The 22,476-nt window shown below is 40.8% G+C and overlaps 1 protein-coding gene across 1 annotated transcript in view; it reads left to right on the forward strand.

Annotated features, from left to right (window-relative positions):
- Window positions 1-20: 20 nt before the first annotated feature.
- lrrc42 (leucine rich repeat containing 42) overlaps window positions 21-22,476 on the forward strand; it is a 30,105-nt gene continuing 7,649 nt past the window's right edge. Inside the window, exons 1-6 of the mRNA XM_043699630.2 lie at window positions 21-169; window positions 11,797-12,282; window positions 15,686-15,817; window positions 16,362-16,480; window positions 18,966-19,054; window positions 21,367-21,480. Of these exons, the coding sequence (XP_043555565.1) occupies window positions 11,816-12,282; window positions 15,686-15,817; window positions 16,362-16,480; window positions 18,966-19,054; window positions 21,367-21,480 (921 nt within the window). The 5' untranslated portion in view covers window positions 21-169; window positions 11,797-11,815. The remainder of the gene's footprint in view (window positions 170-11,796; window positions 12,283-15,685; window positions 15,818-16,361; window positions 16,481-18,965; window positions 19,055-21,366; window positions 21,481-22,476) is intronic.

Below are 22,476 nucleotides of genomic sequence, written 5' to 3' on the forward strand. Positions count from 1 at the left end.
TCCGGAACTGACTTCCGGTCCTTCCCACAATCACCTTCCCTCAATTTTCTGTTTCATGGTTCCGTGCCCAGGAAGTGCTGGGAGAAGGAGGTTTGGTAAATTTGTCAGTTTTACAGCTCATTTGGAAATCTTTGTGACTGCAGTCGGGTGCTAGCAGTAACCAGTTAAGGTAAGTGTTTGGGGAATAAGTGGGGAGAAGTTTAGGGGAAAGGGATTGATTTTTTGTTTGTCCAACCACAGTTTTCTCCCCATCCCCGAATGCCTCATTTTCAGGATGTGGCATTTGAAGCCACTTGTGAGAGCTGGAAGAGTTATTACTGTAGAATGGGAAGAGCCCAGTGAGTTGCTGGGTTAATTGCTTTTGGACTCATCCAGATTCTGTATTGCCTATCCCTCTCCCAAATAGATATGAACGTTTGTTTTCAATACTGAAGATACTTTTGTGGTTAAGTTCAAAATTAACTTGATATGAGTTATAAGAAATTTAAGGATGTTAGTATTTTGTTTCATCATGTAATTAATTATATGGGATAGCAATAACTGAGATTATGCACATGAGGCAATATGTTCGTTGTGATGATTCACAACTGGTTTAATCAAAAATGGACACGAATATGTGACTTTTAAAACAAACTTCAGGGAATAAAGATTGTTTTGACTGCCTCCTAATAAACTATGTGTTCAGAATGTAGTTTAAGCCTGAAAAAATACACTGGATAATTACAATTGAATACGATTAAAGATTAGTGGGGTTTTTTTGCATAGTGATCTGAACATCATAAATGTTTTTGTTTAAACTCAATGTTTTTGTGATAAATTTTGGAAATTTATTTTTTTAAATAGTTCATAGTGACCACATCTGTAGCAACTGTTGATTGCTTGAGGAACTCTGGCTCATAGAATCGTCCCTTTGGCCCATTGAGTCTGCATTGACACATGAGAAACACCTGACCATCAACATAATCCCACTTGCCAGCTCTTGATCCATAGCCTTGAATATTATGACATTCCAAGAGCACATCCAAGTACTTCTTAAAGAATGTAGAACAATTGCCTCTACAACTCTCCCAGGCAGCACATTCCAGACTGTTACCAAAGACGTTTTTGCTTTCATTCCTCTGGCATCCCTACCTCCCCGCTCCTGCTCCTCATCTCAAACAGTGTCTCCTTGTCACTTCAAATAAGGGGGAAAATTGCTCCTTATCCACTGTGTCCATGCACCTCATAATCTTGTACATCTCGATCAGACTTTCCTTCAGTCTTCTCTGCTCCAATGAGAACAATGCAAGCCCATCAAACTTTTCTTCATAAGTTAAATTTTACATCCCAGGCAGCATCTGGTGAATCTCTAGTGCCCCAATAGTAGCTGTTTCCAGCATTCCTTAGCCAGATCCTGCCTTATTTTACTAAAATCTGCTCTCCCCCCAATCTAAAACTTTTTTTTGATGAACTGGAATCTGAACTCTGTAACACATCAGGGAGTAGGTGATATACCTGGCTGCTGTGTTTCAGGAGGCAGTCACACCCCTTAAATGAACTCCCTCAAATTCAGTCAGGGACAGGAGGATGTGACTGCAAATGAGGCTGGTAGAGGGATCCAGAATGTAATGATGAAGGTATCTCAGCACTTGAGCTATCTAACAGGTTTGCGATTCTTTCTTCATGTGGATGAGATTGCAGGCTGTAGGGAGGATGAGCAAACTGATCAAAACATTGTGGTACAGGGAGCCATTCAAGAGAGGGGGAGAAAAGAAAAATGTAGTTGTAATCGGGCTTAGTATATCCAGGGAAATAGATATTTCTCTGTGACCATGATCGAGAGTTGTGAAGGTTACATTGCCTGGCTGGCACCTAGGTTCAGGGTATTTCATCTGGGCCGGAGAAGAACTTGGAGTGGGAGGGAAATATCCAGTTGTCATGGATAGGTACCAACGATATAGGTAGAAAGATGTTCTGCTGAGGGAATATGAGCAGTTTAGGGGCTAAATTAAAAAGCAGAACCAGTTTAGTGGTTATAACATAGTGGATAAAATTAGAGAATTAAGCAATTTAAAAGTACTATCAGAAATTGGAGTCCCACAGGAAGAATTCCAGCACGAGGAACCATTATGAATATAATCGATGAATATGCAGTAACCTTTGGATTACTAGCTGAGCCAAGAGGAAATTGGCAGGGAGTCAACAAAATTAAAGAAATAAACACATGGCTGAAAGATTGGTTGGGAGAAACCGGTTCAAATGCATGAGACATTGAGACCAGGACTGGGGAAGGAGGGAGCTCTTCCAATGAGAAGGGCTTCACCTGAATCATGTTGGGACCAGTATCCTGGAGAATTGCATTACTAGGACTGTGGATAGGGCTTTAAACTATAAATATTGGGAGGGTAGGATCAGTTGCGTGGAAAATTATGGAAAACGTTAAAAGCAGCGAGGGCTCAGCAGTGATTATTAAAGTTTCCAGAACAAGTAATAGGACAGATAGTATAGAAAAGCTCAGGAATCTAATTTCAGTCATAGCAAATAAGAGGACAACTATGAGAAGCGGCAGTCAACGTAGGACTGAGGGTGTTGTACTTAAATAAACACTGTATATGAAACAAGGTAAATGAGCTTTTTGATTAGATTACATTACAGTATGGAAACAGGCCCTTCGGCCCAACAAGTCCACACCGACCCGCCGAAGCGCAACCCACCCATACCCCTACATTTACCCCTTACCTAACACTACGGGCAGTTTAACATGGCCAATTCACCTGACCTGCACATCTTTGGACTGTGGGAGGAAACCGGAGCACCCGGAGGAAACCCACACAGACACGGGGAGAACGTGCAAACTCCACACAGTCAGTCGCCTGAGTCGGGAATTGAACCCGGGTCTCTGGCGCTGTGAGGCAGCAGTGCTAACCACTGTGCCACCGTGCCGCCCACATTGTAGTGCAAACTGAAATTGACAGGTTTGATGTGGGTATCTCACAGATTTGGCTGCAAGGAGATCACGATTGGGAGCTAAATATCCAAGGATACTGCAGAGGGGGCAGGTTGATGTGTTACTAAGAAGTCAAATCAAATGATAAGACAACAAAAAGGATTGCTGAGGGCAGAGCGGTAGGTGTAATCAATATGGATTTCAGTAAGGTGTTCGGCAAGGTTCTCCATGGGAGACTGATTAGCAAGGTTAGATCTTATGGAATACAGGGAGAACTAGCCATTTGGATACAGAACTAGCTCAAAGGTAGAAGACAGAGGGTGGTGGTGGTGGAGGGTTGTTTTTCAGACTGGAGGCCTGTGACCAGTGGAGTGCCACAAGGATTGGTGCTGGGCCCTCTACTTTTTGTCATTTACATAAAATGATTTGGATGAGAGCATAAGAGGTACAGTTAGTAAGTTTGCAAATGACACCAAAATTGGAGGTGTAGAGGACAGCGAAGAGGATTACCTCAGATTACAACGGGATCTTGACCAGATGGGCCAATGGGCTGAGAAGTGGCAGATGAAGTTTAATTCCGATAAATGCGAGGTATTGCATTTTGGGAAAGTAAATCTTAGCAGGACTTATACACTTAATGCTAAGGTCCTAGGCAGTGTTGCTGAACAAAGAGACCTTGGAGTGCAGGTTCATAGCTCTTTGAAAGTGGAGTCGCAGGTAGATAGGATAGTGAAGAAGGCGTTTGGTATGCTTTCCTTTATTGGTCAGAGTATTGAATACAGGAGTTGGGAGGTCATGTTGTGGCTGTACAGCACATTGGTTAGTCCACTGTTGGAATATTGCGTGCAATTCTGGTCTCCTTCCTATCAGAAAGATGTTGTGAAACTTGAAAGGGTTCAGAAAAGATTGACAAGGATGTTGCCAGGGTTGGAGGATTTGAGCTATCGGGAGAGGCTGAACAGGCTGGGGCTGTTTTCCCTGGAGCGTCGGAGGCTAAGGGGTGACCTTATAGAGGTTTACAAACTTATGAGGGGCATGGATAGGGTAAATAGGCAAAGTCTTTTCACTGGGGTCAGGGAGTCTAGAACTAGAGGGCATTGGTTTAGGGTGAGAGGGGAAAGATTTAAAGAGCATCTTTTTCACACAGAAGGTGGTACGTGTATGGAATGAGCTGCCAGAGGAAGTGGTGCAGGCTGGTACAATTGCAACATTTATGAGCTATTTGGATGGGTATATGAATAGGAAGGGTTTGGAGGGATATGGGCTGGCAGGTGGGACTAGATTGGGTTGGGATATCTGGTCGGCATGGACGGGTTGGACCAAAGGGTCTGTTTCCATGCTGTACATCTCTATGACTCTAAGTAATATAGATTTGAAAGGCATAGAATCTGTGTGGATAGAACCTCAAAGGGGAAAAAAGACCCCAGTAGGAATTATGTTCTTGCAGTAGTCAGGATGTGGGGAAGAAAATAAATTAGGGAATAGAAAATGTATGTAAGAAAGGCACTATTACAATAATCATGAGGGATTTAAATATGCAGTTGGACTGGGAAGCTCAGATTGGTAGTGGATCTCAAGAAAAGGAATTTGTGGAATGTCTACAAGATGTTTTCTTTTTAGAGTAGCTTGTGGTAGAGCCCACTAGGGAACAGGCTTGGGAATGTGTCATGAGGCAGACATGGTTAGGGAGCTTAAGGTGAAGGGGAGCCTCTAGAGTTCAGAGAACATAACATGATAGAATTCACCCTGTAGTTTGAGAGGGGGAAGCTGGAATCAGATGTAATAGTATTAAAATTAAGTAAAGGTAACTGCAAAGACATGAGGGAGGAGCTGGTCAGAGTTGACTGTCGGGGAGCCCAGCAGGGAAGACAGTGCAGCAGCAATACCAGGGGTTTCTGGGAGTAATTTGGGAGGCACAGTAGAAATTCATCCCAAAGAAGAAGAAACATACTAAGGGGAGTACAAAGCAACCATGGCTGACAAATGAAGTCAGGGACAGCATAAAAGCAAAAGAGATAGTATACAATGAGTGAAGATTAATGGGAACCCAGAGGATTGTGAAGCTTTTAAAGTCAGCAAAGTATAACTAAAAAAACAGTAAAGGTGAAAAATGGGGGTAAACTAGCTAGAAGATTGCAGGAGATTTTTTTAGATACATAAAAGGTAAGAGAGAGGCAAGAGTGGACATTGGACCGCTGAAAAGTGAGGCTGGGGCTGTAGAAATGGCGGAGGAACTGAATAGGTACTTTACATCAATTTTCACAGTGGAAGAAACCAGCAGCATGCCAGACCTTCAAAGAGAGTCAGAGGGCAGAGGTGAGTGTAGTGGCCATCATTAAGGAGAAGATGCTGGGGAAGCTGAAAGGTCTGAAGGTGGACTAATCACAGAGACCAGATGGGACTACACCCTAAAATTCTGAAGGAAATTATTGAGGAGACTGTGGAAGCATTGGTAGTGATCTTTTAGGAATCACTGGTGTTAGGGAGAGTGCCAGAGGACTGGAAAATGACTAATATAACACCCCTGTTCAAAAAGAGAGGGAGGCAAAAGACTGGAAACTAGAGGCCAATTAGACTGACCTCGGTTGTTGGTAAGATTATAGAGTCCATTATTAAGGATGAGATTGCGAGTACTTGGAAGTGCATGGTAAAATATGGCTGAGTCAACATGACTCCCTCAAGGGGAGGTCATACCTGACAAATTTGTTAGAATTCTTTGCAGAGGTAATGAGCAAGTTAGACAAAGGAAAGCCAATGGACATGATCTATTTGGATTTCCAGTAGGCCATTGACAAGCTGCCACTGGCTAAGAATGCTCACCGTGCATGGGAAATTGTGTCTCTTGAAACTGATTGAGATTTTTGAGAACGTGACTAAGAAGATAGATGAGGGCAGGGTGATGGACGTTTCCGACATGGACTTTAGCTAAGCCTTCAACAAAGTTAGAATAGATCCTGGAATCCCTACAGTGTGAAAACAGGCCAATTGGCCCAACAAGTTGTTTTAAAAAATTCTCAAGGTCAGGTTCGTAGGAGAGTAGTCTGACACAGAACAAACGACCAAGAGGCGAGTCTGCTAGAATATGGGCATTTTATTCCCCGCAGCGTCGCCACAATGGGTCTGGCTTATACTCACTCTACATGTTACCGGAACTGGGAGCCGTCAGTTCTCGTAGAGCGGTTGCCAACAACCCACGCTCGGCGGTTAAACGTAACCCCGGAGCAGACTCTCCGAACTGGAGACTTTTCCAGCTGATATACTCTTTTCCAGATATAAACATTCATGTGAACAGCAGAGCAAGGCTAAAAAACACATTCCATTCTGGTTACATACAGATAAGAAGATTCACACGGGGAGGTGTGTAATAAGATTCACACGGGACTAAGCAACACCTCCATTCCGGTTAGATTCACACATGTATTGGGACATAATTTTTAACCGTTTCACCACATTCCACTGCTTGGAATTTTACACCACACAAGTGCACACTGACTCTTCAAAGAGCACCCCACCCAGATTTACCCCCCTACCCCTGTCCCTGTACCTCTATATTTCCCAATGGTTAACCCACCTAACCTAAACATCCCTGAACACTATGGGCAATTTAGTATGGCCAATTCACCTAACCAGCACATGTTTGGACTGCAGGAGGAAACTGGATCACCCAGAGGAAACCCACGCAGAAACAGACTGGTTAGTAAAGTTAGATTACATGGGATCCAGAGAGAGCTGGCCAATTAGATAGAAATTGGCTTGACAGTAGGAAATGGAGATTGGTGGGGGAGGATTGTTTCTTGGACTGGAGGCCTGTGACTAGTAGTATTCCAGAAGGATCAGTGCTAGAACCATTATTGTTTGTCATTTACATAAAACGATTTGGATGAGATTATAGGAGGCATGGTTAAGTTAGTTTGCAGATGACACCACAATAGGTAGTGTAGTGGATAGTGAAGAATGTAATCTCTGAATAAATAGGATCTTAATCAGCTGGGTTAATGGGCCATGGAGTGACAGATGGAGTTTAATTTAGATATGTGTTTCATTTTGGGAAGACAGAGAAGGGAAGCATTTGCACTATTAATGGTGGGGCCCTGGGGAGCGGTGTTGAATAGGGGTTCAGGGACACAGTTCTTTGAAAGTGGTGTCACAGATTGGTGAAGAAGGCATTTGGCACGCTTGCCTTCATTGGTCAAACACTTCAGTATAGGAGTTGTCATGTTGCAGCTGTACAGGACATTGGTGAGGCCACTTTTGGGGTACTGCATAGAGTGTGGTTACTCTGCTGTAGGAAAGATGTTGATAAACTGTAAAGAGTGCAGAAAAGATTTACAAGGATGTTACCGGACTGGAGGGTTTGAGTTGTAAGGAGAGGCCGGATTGGCTTGGACATTTTTCCCTGGAGTATAGGAGGCCACGGGGTGACCTTAAAAGTTTAGAAAATCTTTTATAAAGTCTTTTCCCAAGGGTAGGGCAGTCCAAAACTAGAGGCATAGGTTTAAGGTGAGAGGGGACAGATTTAAAAGGGACCTGAGGGACAGCTTTTTCACACACAGGGTGGTTTATATGTAGAATGAAGTAGTAGATGCAAGTACAGTTAAAAGACCTTTTGGACTGGTACATGAATAGGAAAGGTTTGGAGGGATATGGGCCAAAAGCTGGCAAATGGGACTAGTTTAGTTTGAGAAACATGGTCGGTGTGGACGAGTTGGGCCAAAGGGTCTATTCCTGTATGGTATGACTCCGTTACTCTGTAAGATGAGAGCCTGTGGTGTTAGGGGTAAGGTATTTGACATGGCAAGAGGATTAGCTGATTGGCACAAGTCAGAGAATGGTGATAAAGTGGGGATTTTTCAGGATGGCAATAGGATTTTAACTTGCCAAACATAGATTGGGACTGCCATAGTGTTAAGGGTTTAGATGGAGAGGAATTTAAGTGTGTACAAGAAAATTTTCCGATTCAGTATGTGGATGTACCTACCAGAGAAGGTGCAAAACTTGACCTACTCTTGGGAAATAAGGCAGGGCAGGTGACTGAGGTGTCAGTGGGGGAGCACTTTGAAGCCAGTGACCATAATTCTATTAGGTTTAAAATAGTGATATAAAAGGACAGACCAGATCTAAAAGTTGAAGTTCTAAATTGGAGAAAGGCCAATTTTGACAGTACTTGGCAAGAACTTTCAAAAGCTGATTGGGGGCAGATGTTCGCAGGTAAAGGGACGGCTGGAAAATGGGAAGCCTTCAGAAATGAGATAACGAGAATTCAGAGAAAGTATATTCCTGTCAGGGTGAAAGGAAAGGCTGGTAGGTATAGGGAATGCTGGATGACTGAAGAAGTTGAGGGTTTGGTTAAGAAAAAGAGGGAAGCATATGTCAGGTATAGACAGGATAGATCGAGTGAATCCTTAGAGTATAAAGGCAGGAGGAGTATACTTCAGAAGGAAATCAGGAGGGCAATAAGGGGACATGAGATAGCTTTGGCAAATAGAATTAAGGAGAATCCAAAGGGTTTTTACAAATACATTAAGGACAGAAGGGAACTAGGGAGAGAATAGGGCCGCTCAAAGATGAGCAAGACGGCCTTTATGTGGAGCCACAGAAAATGGGAGAGATACTAAATGAGTATTTTGCATCAATATTTACTGTGGAATAGGATATGGAAGATATGGAATGTAGGGGAATAGATGGTGACATCTTGAAAAATGTCCATATTACAAAGGAGGAAGTGCTGGATGTCTTGAAATGCATAAAGGTGGATAAATCCCCAGGACCTGATCAGGATACCCTAGAACTCTGTGGGAAGCTAGGGAAGTGATTGCTGGGCCTCTTGCTGAGATATGTGTATTATCGATAGTCACAGGTGAGGTGCCGGAAGACAGGAGGTTGGTTAACGTGGTGCCACTGTTTAAGAAGGGTGGTCAGGACAAGCCAGGGAACTATAGACCAGTTAGCCTGACGTTTGTGGTGGGCAAGTTGTTGGAGGGAATCCTGAGGGACAGGATGTGTGTGTATTTGGAAAGTCAAGGACTGATTAGGAATAGTCAACATGGTTTTGTGCGTGGGAAATCATATATCACAAATTTGACTACGTTTTTTGAAGAAATAACAGAAGATTGATGAGGGCAGAGCAGTAGATGTGATCTATATGACTTCAGTAAGGCGTTCGACAAGGTTTCCCATGAACACTGGTTAGCAAAGTTAGATCTCATGGAATACAGGGAGGACTAACCATTTGGATACAGAACTGGCTTAAAGGTGGGTGACAGAGGGTGGTGGTGGAGGGTTGTTTTTCAGACTGGAGGGCTGTGACCAGTGAAGTGCCACAAGGATCAGTGCTGGGCTCTCTACTTTTTGTTATTTACATAAATGATTTGGATGTGAGCATAAGAGGTACAGTTAGTAAGTTTGCAGATGACGCCAAAATTGGAGGTGTAGTGGACAGCAAAGAGGGTTACCTCAGATTACAACAGGATCTTGATCAGATGGGCCAATGAGTTGAGAAGTGGCAGATAGAGTTTAATTCCGTTAGATGCAAGGTGCTGCATTTCGGGAAAGCAAATCTTAGCAGGACTTATACACTTAATGCTAAGGTCCTAGGCAGTGTTGCTGAACAAAGAGACCTTGGAGTGGAGTCGCAGGTAGATAGGATAGTGAAGAAGGCGTTTGGTATGCTTTCCTTTATTGGTCAGAGTATTGAGTACAGGAGTTGGGAGGTCATGTTGCAGCTGTACAGGACATTGGTTGGTCCACTGTTGGAATATTGCTTGCAATTCTGGTCTGCTTCCTATCGGAAAGATGTTGTGAAACTTGAAAGGGTTCAGAATAGATTTACAAGGATATTGCCAGGGTTGGAGGATTTGAGCTACAGGGAGAGGCTGAACAGAAGCGTTTTCCCTGAAGCGTTGGAGGCTGAGGGGTGACCTTATAGAGGTTTACAAAATTATGAGGGGCATGGATTGGATAAATAGACAAGTCTTTTCCCTGGGGTCGGGGAGTCTAGACTAGAGAGCATAGGTTTAGGGTGAGCGGGGAAAGATATAAAAGAGACCTACGGGGCACCTTTTTCACACAGAGGGTGGCACGTGTATGGAATGAGCTGCCAGATGATGTTGTGGAGGCTGGTATAATTGCAACATTTAAGAGGCATTTGGATGGGTATATGAATAGGAAGGGTTTGGAGGGATATGGGCTGGGTGCTGGCAGGTGGGATAGATTGGTTTGGGATATCTGGTCGACATGGATGGGTTGGACCGAAGGGTCTGTTTCCATGCTGTACATCTCTATGACTCTAACCAGTAGAGTTTGGCAGAGGTCACAGTTGAGACCACAGCTATTAACATTATACATTAATAACCTGGACGAAGGAACCAAGAATTTTTATTTTATTCATTTACGGGATTTGGTTTCACTGGCCACACCAGCATTTATTACCCATCCATGGACAAAAGAGCTAAATTCCAGTGGTGAGGTGGGAGTGACAGCCCTTGACATCAAGGTAGCAAAACTGGAGTCAGTGGGATTTGGTGAGAGGCATTCTCCTCTGGTTGGAGTCGTAGCTGGCAACCTGAAGATGGTTGTGGTCACTGGTCAGTCATCTCAGCTCTAGGATATCACTGTAGGAGTTCCTCTGGGCAGTGTTCTCAGCCCAACCATTTTCAGCTGTTTCATTAATGACCTTCCCTCCATCATAAGGTCAGAAGTAGGGATGTTCGTCATGACTGCACAATGTTCAGCACCGTTTGCAACTTCTCAGCTACTGAAGCAGTCCATGTTCAAGTACAACCTGGACAATATCCTGGCTTGGGCTGACAGGTAACATTTGTGCCACACAAATGCCAGGCAATGACAATCTCCAATAAGAAGCAATCTAACCACTGCCCTTGACATTCAGTGGCATTACCATCACTGAATCCACTGTTATCAACATCCTGGGGTTACTGTTGACCAGTTGCTAGGAGAGCATTGTGGGTCTACCTACAAGACTTGGACTGGAGCGGTTTAAGAAGGCAGCTTGCCACCACCTCCTCAAAGGCAATTAGGGTTAGGCACTAAATGTTGGCTAGCCAGCATGCACACATGCCACAAATGAATTTTAAAAATCTAACCAGCACAATGTTCAATCAATTTTTGGACAAATGCCAAAATCTTTGCTTTGACATTAAATCTCTCTCTTCCCCGTTACATTATATTTAAAATCATCATCCTCTTGTACAAATGTCTTCGTAGATTTACTGATATTACCTCTGTATCTGCAGTCTGACATCCTGTTTTATGTTCAGCCTTCTTTGAACCCTCCAACGTACATACTATTGATGTCAGAGCCTTTATGTTGCAATGGTTATACTCTGGAACGTCCTCCCAAAAGCTCTTGACATTTCTAGTCTTTTAACACTTTGAAAAGCCATATGAAACCCATATTTTGTCCAAAGTTTCATTCATTTTTTCTAATCACTGTCTATGTGAGTTCACTGGTACTGATAAAGGAATGTGAGGAAGATGATAAAGGGCTCCAGTCTGTTATTCTCGTGAATACTTCCTGTATACATGTAAAACCAGACTGACAGAGGAATAGGAGATAACTGATTGGGTCATTGGAAAATTAAGGTACTGGATGGGAAGTTGTCTTGTTTGTACAGCTTTGAGATCAGTGTCAGACTGAATCAGAAGAACTCATTTTGTATGAAATTAATTGTTACCATTAACTTGACATCAAGAATAAAAGCCATGCGTATGAGTTTAAACCATACATCGAAAAAAGTAGTTGTTTTAAAATGTGTCCTGAATTATGGGTTTTTTAAAATATTTTTGCTTGAAGTTTTAATTGTTTTAAAAAAACATCAGATATGCCTTAATTTATTTAAGTTTATGGTTAGTTTTTCAGATTGTCCTCCAATGTCTTCACACACCAGTACAAGACCTGCATTTGAATTTGGACCTATCTATGTACGTGAAAAAGGACAATTGCGCCTGTTGAATGGTGCTCCAAACCTAAAGCCAAGCACTGAAAAATCCAAGTCACTGCGACTGTTTCAAAAGGGCTTCACTGTTAAACTGTGTATCGAGGATGGAGACAAGCCAAGCACTTGCAGGACTGATCACATTGTCTTTACATATACTAAGGAAGGCAGTCTTCGTTATTCTCCCAAGTCGCTTTTTGATGTGGTGCTTGGCTTTATAGCTGATAATATACAGCATGTTGACTCATTAATTGGCTTTCCAGAGCAGATTGCAGAAAAACTTTTTATTGCAGTAGAAGCGAGGAAAAAATTTATTGACCCTGACACAAGTACCAAGGCTCTATTTAAATTCAGTGAAGCTTACGGAAGTCTAGTGCTCCAGTCCCTGTGTTTACGAAACAGGTATAAACTATGTTATCTGATATGGCAATATTGAGAATTCTAGATTGTACAAGTCAGCACCATTCAGAAATTAATCTGAAACATTTCTGTTTACCTATATTTGCTAATCCTGCTGCATTTTCAACATCTTAAATAAATGGTTTACTGAAACATTATGATAGAAATAACACAAGCAATAATAATTCATAACATAGTTATTGATAATTCAAATAAAATGAATTATAAAATAATATAGGACTGCACAATCATGAACATTTCAGTACAAAAACACACAGTATGTTGCGAAATGCAAATCACATTAATTTACAGAATGAAAGTGAAAAATTTAATGCACCCTGTGTTTTGTATTAAAGTCCTTAGATCATACATTGTTGTGCAGACTTAATTAAATTCCCAATCATTTATAGTGCTGAAAGAAAATAAACATGCCGTTGAGGCTTTTCAGCTTGAACAAGAATGTCAAATTTCAAAGGGAACAGTATTTATACTGGAGAAAAGCTGTGGTGAGGCATTGCTCTCAGGAAAGTAGCAGGGAATAGTTGTTCCCAAGGTTTTATTTAAATTTAAAATGGCAAAACAAAACTGTTCTGATATTGTATCTATTCCAGTTTGATGGTTTTACATCTGTCCTGATCAATGCAGGCCAAAAGATTTATCAATATGTCTTTTTTAAATCAGTATTCAAGTTCTGTATAACCTAGTGATTATTTATACTGTTTGACTATTGTAAATTAGGGAATTGTGCTGCTTCATGTTCTATTTGTTTGTGTCTTATTTGCAGAATTGTCTTTTCTCCTTAGTTCTGTCACACATTTCCTTTTATGTGATGGTAGCAATGGGATATGGGATGTCTTTGTTTCAGCTAGTGTTACTTGTATTAATCTCTGGGTTCGAGTGCACATTGTCACAGAGGCAAATATTGACAAGTCAGCTACTACCTAGGGGCTGCCTCTGGAAGGTCTACAGATTTGGACACTTGTTAAAAATGGTCGTGTTTGTCTATAATGTGATTCCTCCAATTGCATTGAACAGGCTGATGTCATTCAATGTTTTACACACAAAGGTGATCACTTGGTAAAAAGCAATTCTGAGCTCTCCAGTGTTGAGGCAAAGATGCAAATTGATTTGTTGTTCCAAAGTAAACACATTAGTGCAAAGGGGTAGGAATAGGGCTAGATAGGAATGTTGGCAGGAAAGCTGGAGTTGGACAATGAAAGAGGAAATGGTTCAGGCACAATCAAACTATAATACCCTGAAAAAAGAGCAAACAAATCCAAAGGTGCCTGGGTGAGAAATGAGGGAGAAACTGAGTTAAAAAGAAAAGATGTTCTTATGCTCAAAATTGCCTGTAATATTTTTTCCGCCATGCAGATGTCCAAGGTCCATGTATGACAATAGCGTCCACTTCTAGAAGCCAATGTGTTGGCACGCTGATCAACATGGGCAGCACCTTCCAGCTGCCTTGCAGCTTAGAGGGAATGTTGCTTCTGCTCAATATCAGGGGGAAAAGATTTAACAGCAAAGCTGAATAGAAGGTTCAGAAAGGAGGCGAAAAGGGTAAATGGTGCAAACAATGAGAAATAGTTGTCAGTAACAGAAGAGGAAACTCTGTTGCTGGAAGGGTTTTATAAGGAGGAGGTATTGGATAAGCTGTAGTAGAGGTACTAGCAGTTATCTTTCAGTCTTCCCAAGATTTGCATGTGATGCCAGAGGACTGGAGAATTGCAAACATTTACCCTTGTTCAAAATAGGTTATAAAGATAGGCCCAACAAATTACAAACCAGTCAGTTTAACTTCTCTGGTGGGGAAACTTGTAGAAACAATAATTTGAGATGGAACTTGTACTCTCAGAAAAAGATGGGTTGATTTGGAAGCGTCAGCATGAATTTCTGAAGGGGAAAACATGTTTAACTAACTTGCTGAAGTCGTTTGAAGAAGTAACAGAAAGGGTTGATGAGGGTAATGCTGTTGATGTAGTCTACAAGGACATAAGGCTTTTGATACGATGCCATACACAGACTTGAGGAAGATAGCTCATTGAATAAAAGGATCAGTAACAACACAGATACAAAGTTGGCTGAGCAATAGGAAACATGGTAGAAAAATTGTAAACTGTGAAGGGGACAGTAAGAATTTCAAAAGGACGTTGACATATTGTAGAGTAAGCAGATGATATTCCATGTGGTCAAGTGAGAAACGATACATATTGGTACAAATTACATGGAGAGTCAGTATAAAATGAGAGGTATTATTCCAAAGAGTGAGCAGAGCAGAGGGACCTGGGTGTCTATTCACTTGTCATTGAAGATGGCAGGCTGCAAAGAGCTGTTAATCAAACATACAGTATTCTACACTTCATAAATAACAGTATAGAGTACAAGAGTAGGGAGGCTGTGCTGAATCTATATAGGACAGTGATTAGATTAGATTAGATTAGAGTAGATTAGATTCCCTACAGCGTGGAAACAGGCCCTTTGGCCCAACCAGTCCACACCGACCCTCCGAAGAGTAACCCACCCAGTCCCATTTCCCTCTGACTAATGCACCTAACACTATGGGCAATTTAACATGGCCAATTCACCTGACCTTCACATCTTTCAACTGTGGGAGGAAACTGGAGCACCCGGAGGAAACCCATGCAGACATGGGGAGAATGTGCAAACTCCACACAGACAGTTGTTGAGGCTGGATTTGAACCTTGGGACCCTGGTGCAGTGCTAAACACTGAGCCACTGTGCCGCCAACTGGAGTACCATACAGTTCTGGGTATCATACAACAAAAAGGATGTAAGTGCATTGGGGACAGCACAGAAGAGGTCTACACAAATGGTTCCACAGATGAGCAATTTCATTTATAAGCATAGATTGGAGAAGATAGGACTGTTTTCCTTGAAAAGGGGAAGACAGAGGGAAGATTTAATGGAAGTTTTCAAAATCATGAAGAGTTTGGACAGAGTAGATGGCAAAGAACTGTTAATGCTTGCAAGAGGAATGAGAACAAAAGGGAACAGATTTAAAATGATTTGCAACGGAAGCAAATACAACACAATAAAACTTTCAGGCAGTGAATGGTCTGGGCTGGAGGATTTCTATCTGAAAATGTGGTTGAGGCAGTTTTGATTGTAACATTCAAGAGAGCATTTGATGATTGTTTCTATTTAAATAATGTGCAAGGTCATGGAGAACTGGCAAGAATTTGACACCAAGTCAAAATGCTGAGAGAGCCAGTGCGTACTCAATGGTACAAATGGCCTCCCATCATTCTGTTATCTTTGTATTTACCAAATCTGTATCATAGCAGGCTTGGGAAGTGCTTGTTGCAATGAAGACATGAAAATCCCTTACCTCCATGGTCTCCAGATTCACTCCAGCATTTTAATAAAGTATCTTACGTTCTCACAGATTTTTGATGGTGTCAGAAAAATTGGAAGAAATCCAGTCTTTACGTGGTTTGATAAGCTTGGATCTGTCGAGCTGTAAACTGGGGGATGAACATGAGCTCCTAATACACTTAACATCTGAAACTTTAGCAAGGTACAGTATGGGATAGTATTTCGTTAAAAGTCCTTTAAGATATGTTTATCAATTCCATACAAACAAAGTTCTTATGGAAATGTCTCACAACTTGAGCAGGTCCAACCCTTTAGCTGCATACAAGACCAATAGTCCTAAGTGATTTGAGAGCTTCAGAGCAAAAACCAAGTGCAATAATCAATCATTTAATGCTAGCTATATGAAGATATTTCTAAAAGAATCATTTTAATCCAGTCACACAGACCAAGCAACATAATTCTGCTTCTGCTTTTATTTCTCATTTGCTGCGAGTAATATAGGAGTCATAAAATTACTTACGCAGGAGTCCGCAGCTTTGTAAAATTTTGTGATCGATTTCCCCTTCCCCAGCTTAATGGCCTGACTTCGTGAAAAAGTATTTTTAATGTCTTTCCTTGTAAACTTTGTTGCCTTGTGTGTTTGTGGTAGGGTTATTTTTGAACTGAATGATAATTTAAGTGGTTGTGGTAAAATTATTTTCTTCCTCACTTTACACACTGATCTTTGTTGCCTTTTCTTCGTCCAGTCTCACTTGCTTATTCCTTAAGGATAATGGCCTCTCAGACTCTGGTCTACAAAAAATGACTGCATCTGTTCGAGTAGTAAAGAAAGGTTTGGGGAATTTGGAAGTGCTAGATCTATCTGGTAAGTTTTTATGGACTTCCAAATTATTCTGGTTGACTTTCTGCATTTATACAACAGGAACTTTGTTGCATGGGTTGTTGGTATCGCTGACAAGCCCGGCATTTGTCTTCATCCTTAGTTGCTCTTGAACTGATTGAAATGGCTTACAGAGTCAGAGAGCAGTAAAGAGTCAACCACCTTGCTGTGGGTCTGGTGTAACATATAGGGCGGACCAGTTTTTACTTTCAGATTAATAAATTCACATTTCACTATCATGGTAGAATTCAACTGTATATCCCCAAATCCATTAGATTAGCAGCCCAGTGACATTATGCCACCAGCTACCCCTTTCATTTGCATATAGCTTTTCTCAAGGTACTTCAAAACCAATTAAGTACTTTTGAACTTAATGTTGTGGTTGCTACTATAAGGGCTTAGTTTAATGTCTCATCCAAAAGCCAGATATAATTGGTTTAATGTCTTGTCCAAAAGAGAGCACCTCAGCTCTCCACTGCAGTGTTGACCAAAACAATGCGCTCAAGGCTCTGCAGCAAGGCTTTAATCACAACCTACTTACTGAGAGGTGAGGATGCTACCAATGTGCAAAGGTTGACTCTTCAGCACAGATGGAGATAGTATTTCTAGTTGGATGCATTCTAAAAGAAAGGAATCAATACATTGTGGATTTAGACTGCAGTGGTAAGTCTCTGCACAAGTTTAAGGCACCATCCACAGTGGTAATATATCCTAATTGATGCTGTAATTCATCATAAAGTTAGGGAAGGCTGATCATTTTCAATAATTCAAGAACATCTGCATTGAAGAACTACAAGTTCAACATACAGTACACTAACCTTGGTGTCACCTCTGGCTAAGTTGGTAGCGCTTTCATCTCTGAATCAGAAAGTTGTGTTTTCAAATCCCAATCCAGGACTCAAGAATAAAAATCAAACTGAAATTCTAGCGCAGTACTGACGGAGTGCTGCACCACTGAAGATGCTGTCTTTTGGATCTGATGTTAAACTACGTATGCCCGTTCAGGTGGGCTAATTTGACAGTGTTTGTCCTGCTGTGTGTAAATTGCTGCCATGTTTCCTACATTACAATATTTATTCCTCAGTCAGCATCACATAAACAGAAATTTCTGGTCATTATCACATGATTGATTGTGGTACCTTGCTGTGTTAAATTGGCTGCCATATTTCCTCCATTACTTTCAAAGTTAAGTCATTAGTGTAATTTGTGAACAAAGCAGTCTGAACATTTATAGTTATAAAAGTTGCTATATAAATGCAAGTTTGTTAAAAATGTGGTATAATTTCTGTATGAGAGCACTATACAAACCAAAATTACACTGAAAAATCAGTATTACATTACGGTAACATAGTAACTACAGACCAATGATCAGACTTTCAGTCTCAAGATATGAATTCTGTACATTGAGTAACTTGTGAGTCAGCATTGGAAAGCACTATCATGAATGCTGCTATATATTAGAAAGTTAAAAATCACACAACACCAGGTTATAGTCCAACAGGTTGGACTATAACTTGGTGTTGTGTGATTTTTAACTTTGTACACCCCAGTCCAACACCGGCATCTCCGAAATCATATATTAGAAAAGTCCCACTGACTCAAAACCCTCAAATGTGTTGTTGGAGTTTGTCATCTTTTGAGTGTCACTAAGCTGGTCTCTTTTTTTCTAAAAGCTGTTCCTTTTCTCAAGGATACTGTGTCCTTGATTTTTTTCCAGAGGGATCATAAACAGGCCGGGCTCCGATTAAAACTAGTTTGGTACAGAGTTGAAAAGGATTTTGAGAAGCCTTATATGTAAACAGATGAGACTTCATGCCAAAGTGGTTATGTTTTACAAGTGACCTGTATAATGAAAGGGGAGTGGTCAGCTCTCTAGTTGAGCAGTTCAGTCCAGAACAAGTTGGGAGTTCAGCAGGGGACTGTGTGAACAAGCTGTCTCTCTTTCTGGCCTGTAAGCATCGGTTCCATTTCTTTTACTGTGTTTTAAGGGGGTTTGCTTATTGGGACTGTTGTTTATATTTGGAACAGCATAATTAAGTCTAGTTTGGATAGACTGAATTCTGTAGGGGTTCTTTATTCTGTTCTTTGTGTTTCATTGTATATTTTGTAAATAAATGTCCGTTTTAAAACCTGGTAGTCAACCTCGCTAACTTGGGGTAATTTTCACTGTATGCTTACCCAAAACAAATTGCAAAATTATGGTCTGGGCTGCCTGCTTAAGATTGTATTCTGTGGTCTGGTCTAGTCCATAACATGAGATTTAAGCTCAGCAACACCTTCTCAGGGATGGGTAATAAATACCATCATCCACAGCCCAAGAACAAATACAAAACACTGGGGTGTTGTCAATTGATTTCAAAAATTTAAACATTTCTTGGAATTAACCTACAATTTGTTCTGAGAGTTCTCACAGTAGGATCCTTAAACAAAAAAAAAAATATTACCTGTATTGTTGTTTCTTCTGCACCAGATAACTCCAGAATCAGTGAGCACGGTATGCGATATTTGTGCTGCTTTTCAAAACTGAGGGCTCTGGATATCTCGGGAACTGGTATTATGGTGAGGATGGATCGTAGTTTCCATATAATATACTGTTAATTTCATGATATCCATAACTGAAACTCTTATGTGGTATTTGATTTAAAAATATTGGAAATAAGCCACGGATTTCTAAGTGATATCTAACATGTTTAACAGCATTGCCTGTCTGGAATAATAACATTTTTAAAAATCAGCAACAATCAACAAACTTTTAAAATTGAATTAAATTCCCATATCAAGTGAATTGGTAAATACAATAGAACAAATCAAAATAAATCAGACTGCTCATAACCTTTTATGATTTATGTTCACCCACATTTCCCCTCCATCTTGTGGGCGGCATGGTGGCACTGTGGTTAGCACTGCTGCCTCAGAGCGCCAGAGACCCGGGTTCAATTCCCGCCTCAGGCGACTTACTGTGTGGAGTTTGCACATTCTCCCCGTGTCTGCGTGGGTTTCCTCCGGGTGCTCCGGTTTCCTCCCACAGTCAAAGATGTGCAGGTTAGGTGAATTGGCCATGCTAAATTGCCCGTAGTGTTAAGTAAGGAGTAGATGTAGGTGTATGGGTGGGTTGCGCTTCGGTGGGCAGTTTGGACTTGTTGGGCCGAAGGGCCTGTTTCCACACTGTAAGTAATCTAATCTAATCTTCAATCCTGCCTACATCCATCTCCTTTTTACTGCTTGAATCCATCTCTGCCTCACCTCATCTGTTGCTGAAACACTAATCCACGCATTTGTTACATCTGTTTCAGTGCTGTCCTAGAAGCAGGCTTCCCATTTCCACCACATAACCTCATCACAGAATCGCCTATCCTTTTTTGAAATTGCACTAGGTCATGTTGACCGATCAGCCCTATGCTTACTGATCTATGTTAGCTTCTGGTCTGGCAACATCTTAATTTTAAAATTAGTAATTTTCTCTTCATCCATACATGGCTTTAGCCATTCCTATCTTTGTAACCTTCTCCAACCCAACAACTCTCCTCACTCTTGGTGCCAGTTCTGGCATTTTTTGGTATCTCAGTTTTAATCACTCCACCAGCCCAGCTGCCCAAGGTCTCTGCTCTGGAATTCTACTTTTTCCTTGGTTTTGGATACTCCTTAAATCCTACCCCCTTTAATCAAACTTATGGTCATCAACCCTTGTATTTCTTAATATGTTTCAATACAAATCAATTGATTTCAATCAATCTTGATTGATAACACTCATGGAATCTTTTTCTAAGTTATTGATTTAAAAAAAGGACAAATATTGTGATTTTTGGTCATAATTTAATCTCTTCCTTTGACAGTTAAACTGCTCAAGTTTGAAACAGAGTTATGTAATTATTGTTTTCCAAATTTAATCTGGTCCCATTTGCCTGCATTTAGCCAATATCCCTCTAAACCTTTTCTATTCATGTAATTGTATCTACCACTTCCTTTTGGCAGTTCATTCCATATACACACCACCCGCTGTTTGAAAAGGTTGCCTTTTGGGTTCCTTTTAAATCTTTTCCCTCTCTCTTAAACTGCACTCTAGTTTTGAACTTCCCTACTGTAAGGAAAAGACCATTGCTATTCATGTTATCTATGCCCCTATGATTTTATAAACCTCTATAAGGTCACCACTCAACCTCCAGAGGAAAAAGAATCTCCCTGTTAGATTGCAACACTATAGTTATTTGTGTAAAATTTGTTCTGCTTTTGATGCCATATCACTGTCGTCCTTGTTTCACTGTCCTCCTTGTTTCACATTCCCTCCCTCTCTCTGCTTCTGAAAGGCACTGATTCTTGCAAGACAGTTTCACTTGCACCAACAATTATTTTTTTTAGTAACTTGCCTAAATAGCCAGCTTTCTTATTTAAGTCTCATGAATGTTGACTCTCTAGTCTACCCACTAGTACAAAACAGTACTTGTTGAACCTGAATCCATCCTTACTCACTGTCTAGACACAATTTGCAGTGAATTTTGTTTGATGCAGATCAGGAGCAGAACGTTTGACATTTTTATTCTTCCCATCTTCTCCTTTTCCACTAGTCATGTGATAATGTAACAGCAATGCCACAGCTACTGCCCTGCCACTGATCGGCTACCTCGATAAAATTTGGGGGGCCAAAATAGTCAGTGTAATGTTGAGTTATGTGTTGACTAATCAAATCAACAGAGCAAGCTGTTATCATTATTGTAATCCTGGGTACAGTTTTCTTCCAATAACCTAACATTCTGCATGCACCCCTGCTTAATATATCCAAACAACTGAGATTCCCCTCTAATTTTCCAAATTACATCATTCGATGGTGTAAAAACATTTCTCAATTATTTTAACTCTTTTTTTTAATGTAATAGCCCAATTGTTCATCAGTCCAAATGATTCAGAACAAGTTGTCGCTTTATCCTGCTGGGGAACCTCTGGAGGTGTTTAAGCATACCTGCTGCAGAACAGAAGGCTGGGCAGAGCAGGTACTGTGCATTTGGGGCATTCTGGTTTTCTCAACATGATTTTGACAAATAATGAGCTTGATTTTTAAAAGATGTAATTTGCAGATTCTTATGTTTAGTAGTTACAAGACCTAATTCCAACCCTCTCCTGATTAATAAAATGAAAGACTTCTTTTAATCTGCCCAAAAGGAATCCTGTGAAACTAAGTCTTTCTGGCTGTTAACCTACAGCACAAAATTACTGCCACATTGAATCAAATTTGACAAGTTCAGCCAAGTCATCTAACACTGTTGAGTTCAATTCTCAGCTTGATTTGTGGTACATTGTGTGGACAGAGCAGAGAGAACTTTACCCAGCATCTGGTGAGTACCAAACATGATTGTGGAGCTCTTCATGCTGGTACAAAACATCTTAAACAGAAAGTTCTTCATGCTCGAATGAAAACATGATTGGCGATGTTTCAATGGTTCTGTCAATAACACAGGAGGTCGGTGCTCTGAGTTGCTGAATTTGCCATTTGAACATGTTTTAATTGGACGCGTTCCAGGAATTTGCAGGATGAAGCTTTCCCAGCGATTGATCTTTTGCTGAAGTTGCTTCCGATTTGAGGGAGGGAGATTTTAACAATTATTTCTGCAGAATTGCACTTCCTGTCAAACCATCATAGAGTCTACAATGTAACGCTATGAACAAACATTGTGATTAAACTTGCCCTTTTTAACTGTACATTTAAGAAAATATATTCGTACTTGAGTGTTTTCACTTCCAAAATATAAATTAAAACCTTTATTCCATTTCCTCTGTGCTGTTTCACTACATTCAAGACAGAACTCACTTCCTGTAAATAATATAATGGTGCAGTCATAGTAGAATCTTCTGACTCTGGATGTGCAACATTGGAATTTATAAGGTCCCAATACATTAAGTTTTAAAATGGAATTCAATAAACCTGGTAATCAGTGGACCGGCAATGGAAAGATGACTATGAAAATCTGAATGCTATGTGGAAAACTCAA

The sequence above is a fragment of the Chiloscyllium plagiosum genome, unplaced genomic scaffold (genome assembly GCF_037043375.1).
Source record: "Chiloscyllium plagiosum isolate Xiang-an unplaced genomic scaffold, Cpla_swu_hap1 HiC_scaffold_9, whole genome shotgun sequence".
Lineage (NCBI taxonomy): Eukaryota > Metazoa > Chordata > Chondrichthyes > Orectolobiformes > Hemiscylliidae > Chiloscyllium > Chiloscyllium plagiosum.